Genomic DNA, 23,257 nt, shown 5'->3' with positions numbered 1-23,257 from the left:
AGTTTGAATGTCCCTTTGGTATATTCCGCCTGTCTTTAACATTTGTTCCCTCTGTATTATAATGGACGTAAATTAAATACGAGTCGTTTCATATTTTAAATATTTATCTGTACCAGGTTAGGATTTGTTCAAGCCAGTAAATTTACCGGCTTGTTCTGTTAGTGCTTATATGATTTGCACTGCACAGATCATTGTTGTGTGAAAATTATGTGCTTTGAAAAGGTCATTCTATAATAGAAAGTAATGTTCGTCGCACAGAGGATTCTATTTAAAAAAAATTGCTGTGCAGAACCAACATGTGCCTGATGCTATTAAAAAGGGACTTCTAACTCCAGTCCATCAAAAAGACAAGGACCCAACAATACCATCAAATTATAGAGGAATAACGGTCATCTCGATCATTTGTAAAGTTTTAGAACGCTGCTTGAGAGCTAGGATTGAAGGCACTTTAAACAAACAACAAAATAGACCACAAAAAGGTTTTACAAAAGGTGCCTCCACAATAAATATTGCTCTTTTAATTACCGACATTTTAAAACTAGAAACTTTCAGAAAAAGACATTTAAACAACTACTGTCTCTACCACAACGGACTGTAGATGCTGCAATATATATTTTGCTTGGGGCAGAATCTGTAGAACAACTTATCCACAAAGCAATGATTTCCTTGCTCCTTAGAATTTCAAAAGATACAAATTCAATTGAACATAAAATAGGAATAAGACAATTAGCAACAAAAGATGGTAACTCCAACAGTTGGTATATAAAAGTAGACAATATTCTCAAGTCGTATGAACCACCATATGCACATGAGATAATCTTAAATCCAAGGAAAAACTGGAAAAAAACTTCATGATATGATAGATTCAACATGGAAAATAAAATGGTCTGATTAGCTAAAACCAAAACATCACTGAATCACATGGAAGTAAGCAATTGGAACTTCATAAAACCTAATACATGTTGGAGCAGTGTCAGAGACAACAAGCGAAATGTTGCTAAAGGAAAAAGCATTCTGAGAGTATTGCATGGCAATACATAGTGCCCTACCGGTTAAGAATTCATTGTACTGAAACAAAATGCTAACTTGATCTAAAACTTGTCATGGTGTAAAATATATAACAAATATCAAGTCAATATCTTCAAGCATGCATGACGAAAAAAAATGTGGAAAATTGATTATTTGAGTGAATTTTCTAATGTCCAAGGACCATAACTCTGCATAAAATCATCAGACCGGAACAAAATTCGAACTTGATCTGTAACTTGTCAATATAAAACTATATACCAATTATTAAATCAATATTTTCAAGCATGACAAAAAAAAAGTGCGGAAAACTGATTATTTGAGTGAATTTTCTAAGTCCAAGGACCATAACTCAAAATCATCAGACCAGAACATAATTCGAACTTGATTTGTGACTTGTCATGATAAAACTATATACCAAAATTCAAATCAATAACTTCAAGCACGAAGAAAAAAAGTGTGGAAAACTGATTTGCCGGACTGACGGATGGACAGACAGACAGACGGACAGAGTGCAAACCTAAAGTCCCCTTCGACTTCGTCGGTAGGGGACTAATAATAAAATCCAGAATATTGACTGGGACATATAAAACTCAAAGCATTAACAACCGCTTTGACTCAACAAAATCTGCAAATTGTGTATGGAACAAGCACTTTCTTGTTAATTGCATAAGCCTCAAATCAGTGAGAAAAATCCAGTACACCAGACTTAAACATCTGATGGCTAAACTACATATTAACTACAACTACATCGTTGAATCTGAAGACGATCTGCTTCAATTACATGTCGACTGTTCCAGCAAACGTCGCATACCTGTGACTCACGTAATTGCTATAGAAAGAATATGCAAAGACTGGGTATATGCATTTCATATCAAGAGAGCGGAATTACTACAGTAAATATAATGAACATTCATTTTTAACTCTTGGAACTTTATAAGATCTTGTACAAAGCTGGATACTGTCGGTCATGAGAATAGAAATAATTTAGAGAGAAATAGCTAAATATTATATCCGTTAGTAAATTTATAACTATATGACCCCTGCATTCTATTTTACATAAACTACAACATTTACTAATTGAAACCGATAAATTGGGTCCTTGACAGATTTTAAATTTTAACAATATATTTAATGTATGGAACCCCATGTGATTGTTGAACTTTTTATCAGTATTGACAAAAATAATCCTTATCACATTAATTATTTTTAAACTATCGGACACTGCGTCGTTGCGTCAATGGTAGCTACGCCACTGTAATCCCTTGTCTTATTGTGGCAGTAATCTTGGAATGAAGATCAGCACCATGAATATTCTTTTTATACATATTCTTTTCCTTGTAGAATACTATGGTAACTCTGGTTTTTGAATCATATTTTAAGAAGCAGTTGCTTACATGTACATTTATTTATATTCCATAAACAATTTTCTTTACCTGTAGGACGGACCATCATTTGATCTTCTATGCATAACAGTGGCGGATCCAGAACTTTTCTTAAGGGGGGGGGGGGGGCACTGACTGCCATAAGAGGGGGCCCGCTTTAGTGATTTCCTATATAATCAACCAAATTTTCCCACAAAAGGCCCCCCAAGGCCCCCTGGATCCGCCTATGCATAATATTACCAGTTTTTGAAGTAACTTCCAAGAAGCTACTGTTCATGTATTTTTGAATGTTATCATCAGTTGTTTTGTTAGAAAAGGGGCCATCACAGATTTCAGCACAATATCAAAATAACAAAATGTGTGCATGACCAGCATATCAGTCTCCATACATGTTCACAAGATTAATAAAAAGGTATCATACACATTACTATATTTAACAGTTCATACTACTATGCCTCAACCATTAAAAACTAAAGTGATCACTAGATCAGAGAAAACAATAAATCTTAAACAGTACATGTCAAAATCATCAGGATGGAACTTGACCTGTATTTTGGGGTCCATGACATTGTTCCAAATATCAAAATATTTCAGTCAAGCGGTACTTAAATTATCATCTGGAAACTAAACTTGTGACAGACATCCAGATAAAATTATACTGTCAAAAATATCCATGGTTGTATCATTAATTCATTCAAGCCTCTTAAACATGATGACTTTTTAAATATTTGCCAATTGATATTAACCTGAAATAAATTACACACAAAATAAGCATGCATCATCATGTTCCTGTCAATGAATGATAACAGTAAATTCCAGTAAGTATAAACATTAATAGTTATTATGATTTCTCTTTAATAACACTAGATACATATATTTATGATTGAAACATTCAGAGAGCACATGCTGAAATGTCTCGGCTGCTGTACGGATCATGATTGATTTAATGTTGAAAGTCTTATAAATAAAGGTTTTACTGCAAGTATCACATAAGCTTAATATTATCAATGATCGATGACAATAAGGTCAAGGCCAGATAAACCCTAATAGACATACCAGTACACCTTAAAATCATTCCATACACCAAACATATTTGACCTTTTGCTTATAGTATAAACAAAACAAACAAAACTGTGAAAACTTAACATTGACCAATGAACCATGAAAATGAGGTCATGGTCAGATGATACATTACAGACAGACATGTACACCTTACAATCATTCCATGCACCAAATATAGTTTACCTATTGATTATTATATCTAAGAAACAGGCTTAACCAGGAAAACTAAATATTGACCAATGAACCATGAAAATGAGGTCAAGGTCAGATGAACCATGCCAGACAGACATGTAAACCCTACAATCATTCCATAATGATACATGAAATATAGTTCACCTATAAGTTTTAGTATCTGAGAAGAGTACCAAACAACAGAAATTTAACATTGGCCAATGAACCATGAACATGAGATCAAGGATAAATGATACCTGCCAGACAGACATGTACACATAACACTCATTCCATACACCAACTATAGTTAACCTATTGCTTATATTATTTGAAAAATAGACCAAAACACAAAAACTTAACATTGACCAACGAACCATGAGAATCAGGTCAAGGTCAGATGAAACCTGCCAGACTGATATGTACCCATTACAATCATTCCAAACATAGTTGACCTACTGCTTATAGTATCTGTAAAATTGACCTATTCACGAAACTTTAACCTTGATCACTGATCCATGAAATGAGGTCAGGTGAACCCTGTCAGACAGACAGACATGTAGACTTTGCAAGGAACCCATATACCAAATATAGTTATTCTATTATTCATAATAAGTGATAAATTCACATTACAAATAAACTGTTGACACAGAGATATGTCTCACCTATAAGCATAAAATTCAGAAAAAGACAATCTGATGGACAGCAACATTGCTTATTAATTCAGTCACTGGACCATTCTAGTGGGCAGGGCCTGAAAATGGTCGACAAACTGAGATGTACAGACAGTAATGAAGCTTTATAGAACTTTATATCATTTATTGTAAATAGTTCCTATCAATATAACTTAAGCAGAAAAACTTAACATTGAAAATTGCTAGTTAATTCAAAGTCACTGGACCATGTCCTAGGGGACATGGCCTCAAAATAGTCGTCAAACTGATATGTACTGATAGTAATGCAACTTCATACAAAATATCATTGATCTATCATAAGTAGATCCTATCATACTAACTTAAGCAGAAAACTTAACATTGAAAATTGTTAAATATTTCAAAGTCACTGGACCATGTTCTAGGGGGCAGGGCCTCAAAATAGTCGTCAAACTGATATGTACTAATAGTAATGCGACTTCATACAAAATATCATTGATATATCACAAGTAGATCCTATCAAACTAAATTAAGCAGAAAACTTAACATTGAAAATTGCTTATTAATTCAAAGTCACTGGACCATGTCCTAGGGGCAGGGCCTCAAAATAGTCTTCAAACTGATATGTACTGATAGTATTGCGATTTCATACAAAATATCATTGATATATCACCAGTAGATCCTATCAAACTAACCTAAGCAGAAAACTTAACATTGAAAATTGCTAATTAATTCAAAGTCACTGGACTAAGTCCTAGGGAGCAGGGCCTCAAAATAGTAACAAACTGATATGTACTGATAGTAATGCAACTTCCTAGTAAATATCAATGATCTATCACAAGTAGTTCCTATCAAACTAACTTAAGCAGAAAACTTAACAATTGTTGTGGCCGGAGCCAGAGCCGTTGTTGTCGCCAGAAAGCAATCCCTATGTCTCGTTTCGTCGCAGGCCAGACATGAAGTATCTGCATTTGAGATATGAAGCATCCAGGTCTTCTCCCTTCTAGAATATAATCTTTAAACACATAGTTTACACCGCCAACACTGGATAGTAATCCCTATGTCTTGCATTCTGTGACTTTCGTCGTAGGCGAGACAAAAATATGCATTTTCCCAAATTAAAGCCCTCATACCCCTAATTAAACTTGAATTTTTTATGCCATTTTTTTTTTCCATCTATTACTTTCTTAAAAGCCAAGTACAGCCAAAGAAAAAACATAGTGTCTCAGTTGAATATGATTCTAAAATTGGTTACGGTTGGTTGGACAATATTTTTCCAACCCTTTTTTTACTTGAACCCAAAATAGTTATTAAAGTCAGGAACCTGATGTTCAGTGGTTGTCGTTTGTTGATGTGGTTCATAAGTGTTTCTCGTTTCTCGTTTTTTATATAGATTAGACCGTTGGTTTTCCTGTTTGAATGGTTTTACACCAGTCATTTTTGGGGCCCTTTATAGCTTGCTGTTCGGTGTGAGCCAAGGCTCTGTGTTGAAGGCCGTACTTTGACCTATAATGGTTTACTTTTATAAATTGTGACTTGGATGGAGAGTTGTCTCATTGGCACTCATACCACATCTTCTTATATATATTAGACATTGACTACAAAATTCCATGCTCAATGGGTATAATAAAAAAATCAAAGTATCTTTAATTGGAATTGACTGCCCAGTGAATCTGAAAATCACTTACATGGTACAACTCAACATAATGAAGTTCCAGACCAAACATTAAATCATTACTTTCTGCAGTAGCTGAGTAAGATATAATGTATAAACCCTACTAAATATGTATAATAAAATTACAAATCATAGTCAAGTAGGAACTAACTGATGAGCAGAACTGAAAATCACTGAAACAGTACAAATAATCATAATGAAGTTTCAGACCAAACATAAAATAATTCCTTTATACAGAAGATGAGTAGTAGGCAAAGAAAGTAATGGACAGAACTGAGACACTTTTTTAAGACAGACAGATAGACAAGGGGATTGCAGTACACCATGCATCTGCTCTATGTGAGTGGACATATTATAGCAATGTAATATAGATTATAATCTATTACGCTATGAGCATTCCTGGTGAAGGTAAATCCAGAAAAGCGCTTTGGACGCATGAAATTAATAATGTGTTGTTTTTATTTTTTTCTGAAATCAGAAGTATATCCACTGAAAAAACTATGGAATAAAATATTTCATTCTGTTCCGTAACTTCTGTATAATACACAGCAAAATGCCAAACACAAAGATACACTATCAAATGCTGACTTAGAGTTATGTTACTTTATGCCACAAGTGGCAGTAGTTAGAAAGAATCTAGTTTTGAAATGTCTAAAAATGGCTGGATTTTCATTTTTAAAATCAGCAATAAAAAAAATTGAGTGTGGGGATAAATAAGGTCATTCGGGTTAATAAAAACAAATTATTGAATTTTTGACTAATGCAACTAAAACTTACTGTAAATACATGAAACAGATGACTTTAAAACGACTATAATGCCTTATTCTTTTGCTTTCTGGATGTATGTGTGCACACAGACCAAGTTTGTAGCACATTCATCCTGTTCACATACAATCACATACAGACCCAACTCAACCTCAGTATGTCCTTGGTGCGTCTTTATTCTGTCTAATAACGATCCAAACAAAATAACAAGTTCTGAACAAGTAAGAAAGACCTTTTTACATAGTTCTAAAAGTTCGCCTGCTGTACAATCAGACAAGGTATGGTATAAAAAGAGGCCATTTTCTCACTGGTTCATCACTTGGTTATTTTTACGCTCAGAAACATGGATAACTTTGCAGAGCTCTGGGCTGACTGGGAGTATCTTCATTGAATGTAATCACAGTTCTAGTTTGTATAGAGGGGAAATAATAGACATACTATATCAACATATTTATTTCTATGCTGTACTTCATTGAAGACGTATATCACCATAGCATACATAGGTATCAAATGGAATATCAGACAATCATGAAGCATGTCACCATATGCAGTATCATCATTTAAAAAAACACAAGTTATAAAAATACCAGCATAACTGAAAAATAAATAAACAAAAAGCTGCAAACAAGAGAGGACTGGCAGAAATGTACTGGGTTTTTATAGCCATCAGGACAGGACGAGATGACAATTAAGTTTTGAGCGCACTAGGGACGAGATGAGGACGAAGTCAAAAATAGTTAAACTGTCTGCGTGCGAACATGGTGATGAAGTTAGGACTTAGTTAGAACGGATTTTGAATATAAGAAACTAAGTAGAAAAAGTTAAAGCCGGTGTAAACAGACTACAGACGGGCTTGGACTGTTTATATAACGGCGTCCCCATGAGTTGAACAGGCAATTTTACCCAATCTGAACTGGATATAAATGGACTGCAAACAGGATAAAGAGGAGTTGGACGTATCAAGAACTGTTTAAGAACTAACTTGGGTTGCAATATAGTCTTTTTAATGCCAAAGCTGTATGTTCTAGCGAGACCACATTCCATGTTACATATTTTTAAGGACGGGTTCGGACGTTTTGAGAACTAGTAGGGTATAACTGTTATATTATAAAGACACAGGCTTTTTTTTAGCATACTATTTCCACCTTTAAAAATATTTTAACAACCTTGTGGTTTCATGTGGGTAAATCAGGTAGGCATAAAGGTTATAAGCATATTACTGAAATTGTTATTTTAGTTAATCACACTGTTTTAACACATATTTCATCTTTTAGCTAATGATTGGTGATTCAAATAGTTTCTAATGTCAGCAATATGACTCTTTTTAGCATGCATGATTGGTGATTCAAATAGTTTCTAATGTCAGCAATATGACTCTTTTTAGCATGCATGATTGGTGATTCAAATAGTTTCTAATGTCAGCAATATGACTCTTTTTAGCATGCATGATTACAGATCATTTAGTTCTCCTCAAATTAACAGAACTTATTGAAACAACAGTTAGTTTATATTTTCATGTATCAACATCTTCTTGAAGCAATATTTTCTTTAAATGTTATTGTTCCAGACCACAAATTATATTATGACTGTCTCTCTTTCTACATCATTTCTTCTGACAGCTGTGACAAAAGATCATCACTTAAATCTGAAATAAAGGATAAACATTTAACAATATAAAACATCAATAAAATTCACCTGCAATACAATTGATTTAATGCATCATACATAGTGACATGAATTCTTGTTTATAAATTCATATAGGCAGTAAGAAAATAATAAATAAGTCTCTTGAGTATAGGTTTACAAGAGAAGGCTTATGTTCTACAAAGATATATTGATGCTAATACAAAATTTATGAAATCAAAGTCCAAAACCATTCACCAACAATCATTAAATTCTGACTTTCCCTTTTTTTATTCTAAAGTGACCATGTTTAATGCAATATTTACAACATCACCTGTTGAATTTTTTTTGTAGCTGGAGAGTTCCAACTTATCTACATCTACAACAGTTAAGTATTGAAATAAAAATGGCCACATTAGAATATTAGATATATTAACATCAGATAGACATAATTGTTTTGCTACCAAAAAGCATGAAAGACAAAAGTAAATTATAATTCAATTTTTATAACAATTTTTCTAATACTGATTTACATGACAACTATATAAAAAAAAATTGTAAGGGGTTCCACGGAACCTGTGTCTTGCCTGCTATTGCTGCTGTCAGTGTAAAAGTGTAATGTTGACTTAAAAAGAGAGTCCATTTATCAGTAAAATACAGAATTTGAAAAAAATTACAACTTTTTCTTTAGATGCTATTTCATGGTCTTGAAGATAAGCTTCTGCCCAAGTTTCATAACAATCCATGAAGGTTTACAAATTTATCATGCCAAAAAAGTTTAATCCCAGACTGTCTGTAAATATTAACTGTTAAAAACTAAGTCTATCTATCAGAAAAATACTGAAAATGTAAAAAAAAATTTTTTCAAAAGTTTGCTTCAGACATTATCTCTTAATCATAAAAAAGCTTCTGCCAAAGTTTCATCAGATTCTATGAAGGTTGAATAAAGTAATTGATGTCTAACAGACTTTAACCCCAGAATGTATCTATTAGTGTATGTAAAAAAAAAAATGAGTCCATTTATCAGTTAAATACGGAAAAATGAAAATAAATATTTTCAAAATTTTGCCCTGGATACTGTCATTTGGTCATAAACAAGCTTCTGTCCAAATTTCCTACAATTCATGAAGGTTTGAGAAAGTTATTGATGACTGAAAAACTATAACCACAGATTAAATCTGAATGTTAACAAAAAAATAACTACGTCCATTTATCAGCAAAATTATGGAAAAATGAAAATAAATATTTTCAAAATTTTGCTCTGGATACTGTATTTTAGTCAAAAACAAGCTTCTGTCCTAAATTTCCATAAAGGTTTGACAAAGTTATTAATGTCTAAAAAAACTTAAACCACAGACTGCTGCCAACAGAATCTAGGATCGCTGTCTCACTTTTGCGACATAAATGTTGCAGGCTCCACATTAAGAAGATGTGGTATGATTACCAGTGAGACAAAATGATGCAGAAGTAAGCAACTATAGGTCACCGTATGGTGAACCCTATTCATTCAGGAAATTATTCAATTTACTAAGTTTGGTAGTTTTCTTTTGTGCACCATTCATTGCCTGACAAGACTAATCTAATTAATCTCCATCACCAAATGAGTTTTCTCTGGAAAAATAAAACAAAAAACCACAGACAGAGACTTTGAACAAGGCTGGGATGAAGTTGTGGAAATTCCCAAGAGATATAAAATCTTGTCAACAACTATAATAGTCACACAATTTCATGCATACATCTGCTTATTTGACAAATTCTTCACTACTCTAGGGTAAAATTGTAAAAGCAGACAATATTACTAACAGAAATACTAAATTGTGAAATATTGGTAAATTCCATAGAGATTCTTTATACATTATACATGTCATAAGCTCTAATTACAATATTGACTCCTAAAAAATATTAGATATTTGATTATTTGATACCAAATTAGTAATAAAACAAGTTTGTAAAATCTTTTGAGAATTATTAAGTATCTGATACCTAGCATGTGTCTAGATGCATTTAATCAACTTTTGAAATAAAATGGTTGCTTTCACATGGTTTTGCTAGATATTTGATTACTTAGCTTGGAAAGTAAATACAATTAATGGGATCTCCAGTCATGAATAAATATTTAGCACATGACACTAACAGAGAGATTGTGAGGACTAAATTGAGAAACTGGACTATGAATCAGAATTTAAAATGAGATAAGCTTAAGATAAGACAAGAAATTTAGCCCAAGATGACAGGGTTGAAGAATTATAAGCTGCTTATTAAGTACAAGTGCCAGCAATCTATGATAGAGTCATGACAGTATTATTATTGTTTTGTCCTTTTATAGCAAATTGGTAGTTAAGGGCAAATCTTTTATGGTCCATCGAAGTTTTTGAGATTTGGGCAATTTGGAGCTTGACATATTGCATCATGTATGGACACTTGTCAATAATTGAAAACTATAGGTTTATCTTCAAGAAGCAGTTTGGGTTTTTGTACTGGGTTGCTTTTTCTTTGATTAACTATGTACATGATGTATCATCCCCTTTTATTCATAATTACAAGTTTATTCAGACTGCATGTACCTCTACTTTGCCTATTGTAGTAAATAAAAGAACTACCAAATTATATGTGTACTACCACTATTTATGACTTTCTTAAGTGAAAGATATTTAAATAGAAGTGTTGGACCTGCTCAAGCTTGAAGCCAAATTTAGGAGTGGAAATTTAAGAATGAAAGTAGGTATCACTGTTATTTTCAAAGTCCAAAGCGTGTAATTTTGGCACAAATCAAAGGAGTGGAACCATACATAAACTAGATCTGTAACTCATCATAGTAGACTCACATACTAAAAACTCAATATATATGTGAAGGCCTTTAGAAAAAAGTAAGTATTACTTTTTCGAGGCGGAATGACTGATAAGGTTGAAACTAGAGCTCCAGGCAATATTGTGGCGGGGCCATAAAAATACAGCAGATGATATAAGAGTATAAGAAGACATGGTTTCTTTAAAGTACAATGACTTGCTTTCATCACCTTGGAATATTTCTTCAGTTGTTTTGGTCATCTTTTTTAATAAAGACATTTAAATTTCATTTTCAACATGTCAGAAGTCTGGCTAGCAATTTAAAAAACTTTCACTGTAAGAAATTTGAGAAATATCATATATTTTTCTCAAATGATTTCTGCTGGATGAAGGCAAATTTTGATTGTTCTGTTCTTCCATATTGATGTCTTCAATTTTATTTAGCCTTTTATCAGGAATATTAAAACTAGCTAAGAACATGAAGAATAAGTGAAAATTTAATTTGCTTGACATTGTCTGTGGTTGTCATTGTATCTTCAGGTCTTTTTGTCAAATTGGTTTTGTTACCTGATGTTTGGCAACCTCTGTTGAATTCATTCAAAATTTATGATAAATGCATTTGGTATACCGGTAAGCAATTAATGTCACTGTATATATATATATTGACATCCAAATGCCTTTTTTGGTGAATTTGCGCTATTCAGTTACTGTGGATTCGTTATTATTCGTGGAATACTAATGTTCGTGGATTTCATTGGTATAGGTGAATCACCAATTTGAATGATAGACAAAGTACAAATTTTCTAAAGGTTTGTATGTAGACTTTGGGAAAACCAAGAAATCAAATATCAACGAAAATACAATTTTTCCTCAATCCATGAAAAATGGAACCCACAAAAATAAAGGAATCCACAATACTGTCTCATGAACAATTACATGATATCGTCTTTTATATATATCTTTTCTTTTGATCCCTATTCCTCAATCATCATATAGTATTGTATAAAAGAAGATCAAAGGTAAAATAAACTTACATATATCAATTTAAAATCATGAAATTTTAAGAGAGGATAGAAAACTTAAATAAGGACTCACCATCTTGCCACATGGAATCAACTTCAAAACACGGTTTAGGTGGATCTCTCACTTGTTTTAATACATTCTCACACTTGGTAGTGGTAGCATTCGATATTGCTGTCATATGAATGTCTGTAGTTTTACATTGATCAGCTGTAACACTAGCCCCTTTTGATGATTTAAACCTGAAGCCATTTTTTACTGACGGACTAGCACTACATTCTGTAATTTCGCACTTTGATGTCTGCATTTCACTATTACCAAGTTTACTAGGTACAATCTGAACATTTCTTTGAAAATTATTGCTTGAAATTGTATTTTTTGCCCCAAGAGAGGTATTGTTGTTACCAATCTTGTTAGAATTAAAGTCTGTTGAACACAGATTTCTACTGAAATAAGGCTTCTCACTGATATTTCTTTCATCTTGTGTCAAATTTATAGAAGAGGAAGCCTTATTAAAGTTTTGTTTATTTTCATTTATAGAAACCGATGTATTGGAAACCCTACTATAAACAGATGGGGTTATGTTCCCATTATTTGAAACTGTCGGTTTTGCCAATAATTGAATATTGGGTGTCAGGGGTATACGACTTTCTGTGTTATTTGGCTGACCTGTATGACTTCCAGCATTTTGTACGGAATGACAACCAGTGTTCAATACATTTGGTGTTTTCACAAATTTAAACTTGTTTGAACTTTGTGGCCTCTGAGGTGTCTGATTAGAAAAATTCTGTTGAATTGTTGGAGTATGTACAGTTAGATTATGAGATATTTGTGGAGTTGTCACACACATACTGCTTCCTATCTGATCTGATTTAATAAAGTTATTGCTGTTTATGATATTTCTAGAATCGTTTGAACCCGGTGTAGATGCATTTCCTTGTCCACATTTGTTTGAAAAGGAAGCTGGTGTTGTCATACTTCTTTGTCCATATTTGTTTGAGATTGAACCAGGTGTAGATATATTTCCTTGTCCATATTTGTTTGAGATTGAACCAGGTGTAGATATATTACCTTGTCCATATTTGTTTGAGATTGAACCAGGTGTAGATATATTACCTTGTCCAAATTTGTTCGAGATAGAGTTAGGTGTAGATATATTTCCCTGTCCACAATTGTTTGGGAAGGAACCAGGTGTAGACATATTTCCTTGTCTAAACTTGTTTGAAATAGAACCAGGTGTAGACATACTTCCTTGAACACAGGAAGATGTTGGAGTTTTAGTCTGGTTTATTCCAGATCTCCTTCGGACATTACCATCTTCACTGATATAGGGTTCCACTTGTTGGAGTACTGAGTTTAAGGATTTATTTTTCTCTATATTTCTTGAGGTTTTCAATCCATTTGACGTGTTACTATAAATAACAACAACATTGGCTGGAGTGACATTCAGATAGTGATTTCTGGTTGTCGGACTTATCATGCTAACCTATAAAGAAAAAAAAATAATCATATTCTAACATTACTTTTAATTGTGTGAAACTTTCCAGTTATAAGATCCCTAGTTTTATAAATAGAAATATATATATATATATATATATATAATAAATGGAGAATGTGTCCATGAGACACAGATAATGCCCCCACTTTCATATAACATTATAAAGGGACATAACACAGTAAAAGTGGCGCCACCCAAATTCGAACTTGATCTGAGTTTTGTGGTCATAAGCATTGTGTATTAAAGTTTCATAACATTTGGTTGAGGCAAACTTAAGTTAGAAAACGGAAACCAATTTTGGGACGTACGTACAGACAGACGACATATGAACAATAGACAAGGGTAACACTTAATGACCCCTCCGATGACGGAAGGGGCATAAAAATGAATAATACCATCCATTCACTAGCTAGGATAAAATTGCTACACAAGTATATTATTGTGTTACCTAATAGTGAAGCTGTAGCAACATATAGGGATCAAATCAGTCATTGTTACCTTGGTTTGCATCACATTTTGTTAATCTACAACTTTACAGATAATTAATCTATAGGACATGAAGTTGTGCACATGCTATTTGATTTTTTTATTCGAGTGTTTTTTTGGCAATTCCCATACTAAAACAGGGACTTCATTATATCTACTTATATTATTTGGAGACAGCAGGTGGCATACATCTTCCTAGGAAGACTCACATTTTTTGTTCTCCATATCTATATTTTCACTCAATCCAATTTTAATGAGCTAGGACTAAACTATCAGTAATGTAGGTCAAAATCAATTTATTTTATAGAATTTCAGCTGACATTAATCAATAGATGCATTTGAATACCTGGATACATGATTGTAGGTGAATAAGATATGGAGAAATAAACTATATAATATTTCAACTAAGTGGGTGAAGCCAGAACTTAAACAAAAAAGGTTTGAACTAAACAAAGGTTGAGAAATGTGAAAAATTCCCTTATGGCTTATGGTCATATCAAAATATGGATCTAAATACAAAAATATGAAAGTCAATCGAAAACCAATGGACACCTGTCTTTTGATAAAGACCATATGTTCACCTCAAGATGCATTTTTGATTTTTTTGTGTTGTTTGGTTGCTTTCTTATTGAAATTTGGAATCATTTAAAAATCTGCCCTGGCTTTGTAAATAGATTGGAAGAAAGTTCAAACTGCTATCAGCTTATGTTTTTCATTTTATAATTGATGATTGCACTGCAAACATATATATCTGATTGAATCTGTTCTCATGTGTACAATAAAACAACAATTTGTTATTACTAAGTTTGAATCTTACATCAATTTTCCGTTATTACATAATGTCAGAATAGTTTATTTACTAGATTAAGATTGGCTTTAAAACATCCATCTACTTCAAAAAGTTAGATGCCTCTTACATAATATTTCAGTCATTGTACAAAACAGACATTTCTTTTGCCTTTATATTATGTAATTTCTCTTTTAAAATTAACACAATGATCACTCACAAATTGTAACCCTATAAACTAATTTCATTCAAAACACGTAATCGACCGATTTTGCCAGATCAATTTAAAAGCTGCAACAACAAACGCAATCCTTGTCATATCTAAATAGTATTGATGGAAACTTTTCATTGCCAAAACGATTAATTATAGTATTTCAAGAAATGCACTGGAAAATCAATTAAAAAAGATCAAAAGTCAATTTTTATACCACTGCAAAAATTTTTTGCGGTCGTACATTGGTATGACGTTGGCGTTGTCGTCGTCCGAAGACACATTGGTTTTCGCACTATAACTTAAGTTTAAGTGAATGGATCTCTATGAAATTTTACCATAAGGTTAAATACCACAAAAGGAAGGTTGGGATTGATTTTGGGGGTTATGGTACCAACAGTTAAGGAATTAGGGGCCAAAAACAAGCATTTTCTAGTTTCCAGACAATAATTTGTGGAACGGTATATGGATCTCTCTGAAATTATACCATAAGTTTCCATACGACAAAGGGATGGTTAGGATTTGCTTTGGGGGTTATGGCTCAAACCGTTTAGGAATTAGGGGCAAAAAAGGGGGAAAAACAAGGTTGTCCTGGTTAATGGACAAATACTTTAGTACAAAACATAATTTAAAGCAGTGTAAGGGAGATAAATCAAATTCATCATTTGAATTACCTCCCTTACACTGCTTTTAATTATGTATAAAGTAATGGTTAATGAACAATTAAGACAATTTAAAACAGTGTAAGGGAGGTAATCCAAATACAACGTTTTGATTACTTCCCTTACACTGCTTTTAAATTATGTTTAAAGAAATGTATATTTATAAAGGAAGATCAGTAAAAATATCTGCAAATGTTGCATCTTTTTTTTTTACCAAAAAATCCATATGAAAGATTTGACACCATATTTTAAATTCTATTATAAAATATATTCAGTTAGCACTATGGTAAATTTAAATTGGTAGTTATGGTTGCAAATTCCATTCGAAATTTGAATTGAGATTATGACCATATCTTGAGGGAAAAAATTTTTTGGGTGAAAAGGGGGGGGGGGGGTAAAAAGAAATTGGGGGGGGGGGGGGGGGGTCAATTTTTTCTCATTTCAGATTTCAGAAATTAAAAAGAATTATTCTTCAAATATTATTTTTTTTTCAAATTTCAAATATTGAAAAATTTCAAGAAGTAATCTTTAATTGCACAGTATGGCGCATTAGATTTGTAAAATCTTTGACCACATTTATTTATTTGTTATGCCGAATCTGACTGTGTATTTAGATTTTTAATTTTGGGTCCAGTTTTCAAATTGGTCTACATTAAGGTCCAAAGGATCCAAAATTAAACTTTGTCTGATTTTAACAAAAAATTGAATATATGGGGTTCTTTGATATGCTGAATCTAAACATGTATTTAGATTTTTGATTTTGGGCCCAGTTTTCAAGTTGGTCCAAATTGGGGTCCAAATTAAACTTTGTTTGATTTCAACAAAAATTGAATATATAGGGTTCTTTGATATGCTGAATCTAACCATGTATTTAGATTTTTTATTTCTGGGCCCCGCTATCAAATTGGTTCATATTGAGGTCAAAAGGGTCCAAAATTAAACTTTGTTTGAAAATTGAATTATTGGGGTTCTTTAATATGCCAAATCTAACCGTGTATATAGATTTTTAATTCTGGGTCCCGATTTTTAAATTGGTCTACATTAAGGGCCAAAGGGTCCAAAATTAAACTTTGTTTGATTTCAACAAAAATTGAATATATGGGGTTCTTTGATATGATGAATCTAACCATGTATTTTGATTTTTGGGCCCCGTTATCAAATTGGTCCACATTGAGGTCAAAAGGGTCCAAAATTAAACTTTGTTTAATTTCATAAAAAATTGAATTATTTGGATTCTTTGATATGCTGAATCTAACCATGTATTTAGATTTTGGATATTTGACCATAATAGGTAGATTAAAAAATTTTAAGTTCTTAGACCACATTCATTCCGTGCTAGAAACCTATGCTGTGTCAAATATTTAATCACAATCCAAATTCAGAGCTGTATCAAGCTTGAATGTTGTGTCCATACTTGCCCCAATTGTTCAGGGTTTGACCTCTGCGGTCGTATCAAGCTGCACCCAGCGGAGCATTTTATTATATATACCATCAGATTAAGACGACAATTTAATTTCTTGAGCTTTGTTTATAAATAAGAGCATTATTCAGATTTCTGGTTAACTTCATTTACTATAGACTTTAAACTTAATATTAAGAACTTGCCAATAACTTTCACTGTAGAAATCATGTATATGCTGGCATTTAATTAAGTTTTCTTGTAGAAAATCTAATATCACAATGATTTCCATTTAGCAAATCAATTCCAATAAGTATTACTGGTTACATATGGTCTAAAATCAATTGCACAAGAAGTAAAATTAGTTTTAATTCTCTTTCTTAATACATGCTACTCTTATCATACTGCAAAAATGTTTTCCTTCAGGGGTAATCTAAATACATCTCAGACAAAGACATTTAAGTAATTTTTTCCAGGATCTTTACGCACATACTTCTTGTTCACATGGAAAACAACTAACAAAACCCAGAAAACAAATGATTTTCTTTCTTGACTAACAATTTTCTTTATAGATGATGATGTTGCTATGACTGCATTTATCCGTGTGTAATATGCCAACTCATGTCTTATCCTGCAATGACATTTGGGATTTCAATAACAAAACAATTTATTACTGGAAAATAGTTTTGTCTTGGATTTTGCTATCACTAATTACTTTTTAGCATATAAGGTATAAGCTATGAGTAAAGAAAACCAGGTTTATGTCAATGACCCTGACCTGACTTATTAATAGCATAATTTAGCTTTCAGTAACTTAGTCTTTTTTTTACTTTATGTCTCTTGTTTATCTGAAGTATTAAGTCAACCTTTTATAGAATTTACATTGGCAAATCTAGCAGGGGTTGGAACCCCCTTTTTTTCTTCATTTTTTTTTATTTGTTTTTTTTTTAATTATGTGAAAATTTCATGGTATTCTGGGGGTTGGAACCCCCCTTATCAAGATGGCTTGATCCTAGCCCGAGTTACCTATGCATCCTGCAAAATTACCTATTTGGATCCATAACTGGCCTTTAGATTTTGATTATGTTAGAGATTTTGCCTTACATAATCCCAAATATGGACCATTTTAGTCTAGTGGTTGAAAGGGTTCTAAAAGATCTGGAAAAAACACTCTCCCAAGGAGGACCTCTGAAATTTAATACTGTACCCAATTTTACCAGGATATTGGTGCATTTTTCTTGAGTCCACAAATGAAAATGCACCCTTTCAAACAAGTCCTATTCCAGGAATATACAATGCAAAATAAAAAGAAGCCATATTTCTATTCCTCTGCTATTAAAGAGTGCAAAAGTTTGAAAATGACGCAGAGCCCACTCCTTGCTTTTTAACCTTACTTTTCAGTGAATGTCAACATTCTCTTGTCAATTCCCAGATCCTTACTTGTGGGTCTCATTGGGGTCTAAGCGTGACGCGGGGTTGCCGATTTTTTGCAAGAGTGACACGTGAAAGTCAAATTATTGTGCCGTGAAAACGGGAAATGATGTCTAGCGGGATACGGGAAATTACAAAAAAAATGAGAATTGCTTACGTACATAGTGTAAGCGGGATACGGGAATCTGACAAAACAGTAAGCGGGATGCGGGATCAGAACCCCCCAATGAGACCAACTTACTTGTATAAAAGTTTTGTGATTTGATGTTCAGCATAAACAATAAAAAAAAGATCAAAGATACATTTCAATTGCTGGTTGTATAGATCTATTATTCTTCAAAATTAAGCACTAAATACATATACACAATAATAGAGAATGTGTCCATGGGACACAGATGATACCCTGCTTGTATATAACGTTATAAAAAGACATAACTCAAGAACAGTATAAGTGACGCAACCCAAATTCGAACTTGATCTGTATTGTGTGGTATTAAGCGTTGTGTTTAAGTTTCATAACATTTGGTTGAGGCAAACTAAAGTAAGAGAATGGAAACTAATTTTGGGACATACGGACAAGGGTAACACTTAATGCACCCTCAGGCCAATACATATGAAATACATATGAAATCTCTCTGAACTCAGAAACTTAATTAGAACCTATCATGCAATCTTGATTCATAATTTAAATGTAAAGAGTGAAAATAATGCTTCAAAGTCACAAAAGAACAAATTACCAATGATCAGGAAGATTTCTCATTTATTGATCTTTGTAAAATAAAATAAAGCTGTAAACAAATGGCTTTCTTAAAGTCATCCAAAGAGAGAATACATTACTGTCAGTCTTTATTGCAAGAGTATAAAGATTTATTGTAACAATTTGGAAACATCATTAATTTGTTTTCACAGTTATTTTCACAATTTATCCATTCGTCATGGTATATCATGTTTGTAATGATATACAGTATACAGTTGTACTGTCTTTTAAAGTAATCTGAATTAATAGTCTACAGTTTTGTCCTTTTTTTATTTCTATGATATCTTTGATGCCACACTATGGCTTCCTAAATTGTGTCATTGGGGATACTGGTAATGGTTCCTTCACCAATAATGTTACACATGGGATAAGACATTAAGAGGAAAAAGAGTCTTACTGATCTAATCGGGTTTTATTTCAAAACCAATTCATTTTAGTTGAAATTTTCTGGTATGGAATATTATAAACCTTGTTTTATTGTGACAGCATTTCTGAGTTTGTCAACTTTCAAGAAAACCAATAGGACTTTGCTTTGAATGATATTTCATTTAATTAATGTTAAAATCTAAGGAATTATTATTTGACTATTAAAGAATATAACATTGTGACCTTTTCTTCTTGATTAATTGTCATTTAAGGATAAACAAAGTTTTTTAGATGTGTTAAAGCTAGGTATCAAATATGCATATAACATCTTTCAAAAAATGAAGATGGTGGTCTTAAACATGAAATAAACTTAAAACTTTGAACATAAAAAGGCATAGTGAAAATAAACAAGAAACTAGATATGGAAGATGTGCTGCTCTGCCATATGCATGAGTATATTTCCACATACTTTAGATTTGACAATCAGTGATGCTGAAGTACAACTTGAAATTGTTGCGCTGTGTGTAAAACACAAATGATGCCTCGCCTGACCATAAGAAATCATAAATTTAACACTAAGTATGATGATCTATCTTTTATTTTCATTCTGAATGTCTACACTTGCAGGACTGAATGTCCAGCTAAAAGGTTTCAACTTTCCAGTTTTAGGAGTCACCAGGTTCAACTTCCCAGTATTGATTAAATATTTGACAATACAAAAATCTTAATTATTTTCATTAGGGATATTAAACTGTAGTAGTACAAACCATGTTTTCAATTATATAGCAAGTGAGAAGGAAATGAAGTCCAACTACCGGTTTTGTGAATATCTAACATCCCCCCTTTCTGACTTTTAGTACCAAAAAAATGACCAAGTCCAAATACCTGGCATTTTGTGAATATTTAAAAAAAAAATCAAAATCCTGTATACATGCACACCTCTATTATGTGTAGAAACATCCTACAAAATATTAAAGCTGTAGCTCAAAAACTGTAGGAGATAGCCGGACAAACCATGATCTCTTTATGCAGCTAGCTATATATAGTATATAATGACTATGTCCAAATACCTGGCATTTTAAGAATATTTGAAAAAATAAAAATCCTGTGGCCATGCACACCTCTGTTATGTGTGGGAACACCCTACAAAATATTAAAGCTGTAGCTCAAAAATTGTAGGAGGATATAGCCGGACAAACCATGATGCAGCTAGTACTAATAAATGACTAAGTCCAAATATCTGGCATTTTGAGAATATTTGAAAAAAATCTAAATCCTGTGGACATGCACTCCTCTATTTACAAAATATTAAAGCTGCAGCTCAAAAACTGTAGTAGATAGCTAGACAAACCATGTATCTCTTTCTGGACAGACTAAAGGACAAGGGTAAATTAATATGACCTAAACATTTTGTCGCGGGGCATAAAGAGCTGTCAAATTGACAGCAAAATGTTTTTTTTTGTATTTTGAAGGCAATGTCAAGCTTGTTTGATCTGCCATGTTCTATGCCTATTTTCAATCTATCAAGGACAATAACTCCTGAACCACAAAAGTGAAAATCATTAATTTGAAATTTACCTCCATTTTGTCATCAGTAACAGCATATTAAAATTTGAAAAGCATAGGTTGAAGGGTTCATAGATTATCAAATGGAAACAACATAAGTGCAATTTTGAAATCTATCAAGGATCATAACTCCTGAATGGTAAAATTGAAAATCGTCAATATTGAACTTGACCTCCACTTTGTAATCACTAACAACACATTGAAATTTGAAAATCATTGGTTAAAGAGTTCATAAGCAATAAGTTATTGTATGGAAAGCACATAAAGGGCCATTTTCCAATCTATCAAAGACCATAACTCCTGAACTATAAAAGTGAAAATCGTCAATATTGAACTTGACCTCCATTTTGTATCCACTAACAACATATCAAACTTTGAAAAGTATTGGTTAAAACAGTTCATAGATATACATGGAAACAACATAAAGTATACTTTTCCAATATATCAAGGACAATAACTCCTGAACAGTTCAAGTGAAAATCGTCAATATCAAACTTGACCTAAATTTTGTCATCAATAAAAACATATTAAAATTTGAAAAGCATTGGTTGAATGTTTCATAAGATATTGCCTGGAAACTGTTGGCAGCTGCCCGCCAGCTGCCTGCCATACTTCATCAAACTAATAACTGGATTTTTCCTTTGAAAAAAAAAACAGTTCAAAATGTCAAAATTTACTGGCCATTTAGAAAATCATCTCATTATACAAAGACATACAAAAATCATCCAAACATTTACAGGCTTGTTGAAAACATGTGCAGACAACTAATAATTTATAAATATATTGTAATATGATTATTTTATCAAATATTTTTTGTCTGCTGAAAACATATATGTCCTTGATCTATTCCTACTTCTGAATATTTAACTTTAAAGTTATTATTTTGTGTGTATTCCTATTTTTTTTCACAGAAAATGAAAACATTTACAAACTACTTAGGCAGGTTACTATTGATACATTTCAGCTTCATCAAATATTTATTATTAATCAAATTTGAGAAAATGTGGCCTTTCAGTTTCAGAGATGAAAGAACTTTAAAATTGACCAACCAGATTACAACTACACTTCTTTGTTATTCACCTACCTGTCTGAGTACAACAACAGTTCCATGTTAAGGGCCACACTGGTCTTTTTTATTATTAACCCTACCTGAGTACAACAGTCCCAGGTTGAAAGTCACACTGGTCTTCTTTATTTTTCAACCTACCTGTCTGAGTACAACAACAGTTCCAGGTTGAAGGTCACACTGATGTTCTTTCATCAAACTCTGATGAACTGTGCCATGAATCCGTCCTGTAATTTATAGTTAATTCAATCTACAGGTACTCACTGAGCAATGCATGCTTACAACATTAATCAAATAATTATTTTTGTTTTTTCCTTATGTTAAATGATAGCAGGTTTTATTTCTATATCCCCATTCGGAATAACCAAAAGTTTTTTTCATCAATTTTATATAAAGCGGTTCGAAGGAGTCAGAATAGTTCATCTATCAACTATGAAAAACAGTTTCTTAAGGATGTTTCAAAATGACAAGCTTTGAACAGATTTTCATAAATTGCTTTTTAAACTATATGTAATAAAATTATGAACAGAAAAGTAGGGGTAATCGGGCAAAATTTAAATTGGCCCTACATGGATAAACATGGAGGATTACAAATAGATGACAAAAAGTCAAAAACAAGAGTAGCAACCATCTTTAAGCAGCCACCAAACCATGAGAATGAGTTCAACGATGATGGACATATACCAGACAGAAACTTCCTCACATAAGGCATATGTATATAAAGTATGAAGCATCCATGCTTTCTTCCTTGTGAAATATAAAGCTTAATACAATACAAACACTGAAATGTCTTGCCTACTGTTCTTATGATTGAATTTATGTTGAAAGTCTGTTATATGAAGGTTTTACAACAAGTATCACATA

The 23,257-nt window shown here is 32.5% G+C and overlaps 1 protein-coding gene across 1 annotated transcript in view; it reads right to left on the bottom strand.

The window, feature by feature from the left end:
- Positions 1 to 7,475: 7,475 nt before the first annotated feature.
- The window catches only part of LOC127705379 (uncharacterized), a 53,773-nt gene continuing 37,991 nt past the window's right edge, over positions 7,476 to 23,257 (bottom strand). Inside the window, exons 7-9 of the mRNA XM_052209719.1 lie at positions 22,535 to 22,620; positions 12,240 to 13,650; positions 7,476 to 8,379 (exon numbers count right to left, since the gene is read on the bottom strand). Of these exons, the coding sequence (XP_052065679.1) occupies positions 8,333 to 8,379; positions 12,240 to 13,650; positions 22,535 to 22,620 (1,544 nt within the window). The 3' untranslated portion in view covers positions 7,476 to 8,332. The remainder of the gene's footprint in view (positions 8,380 to 12,239; positions 13,651 to 22,534; positions 22,621 to 23,257) is intronic.

Source organism: Mytilus californianus, unplaced genomic scaffold (genome assembly GCF_021869535.1).
Source record: "Mytilus californianus isolate M0D057914Y unplaced genomic scaffold, xbMytCali1.0.p SCAF_1, whole genome shotgun sequence".
Taxonomy (NCBI): domain Eukaryota; kingdom Metazoa; phylum Mollusca; class Bivalvia; order Mytilida; family Mytilidae; genus Mytilus; species Mytilus californianus.
The sequence above is the reverse complement of the archived record's forward strand: the minus strand, read 5'-3'. Positions and strand labels throughout refer to the sequence as shown.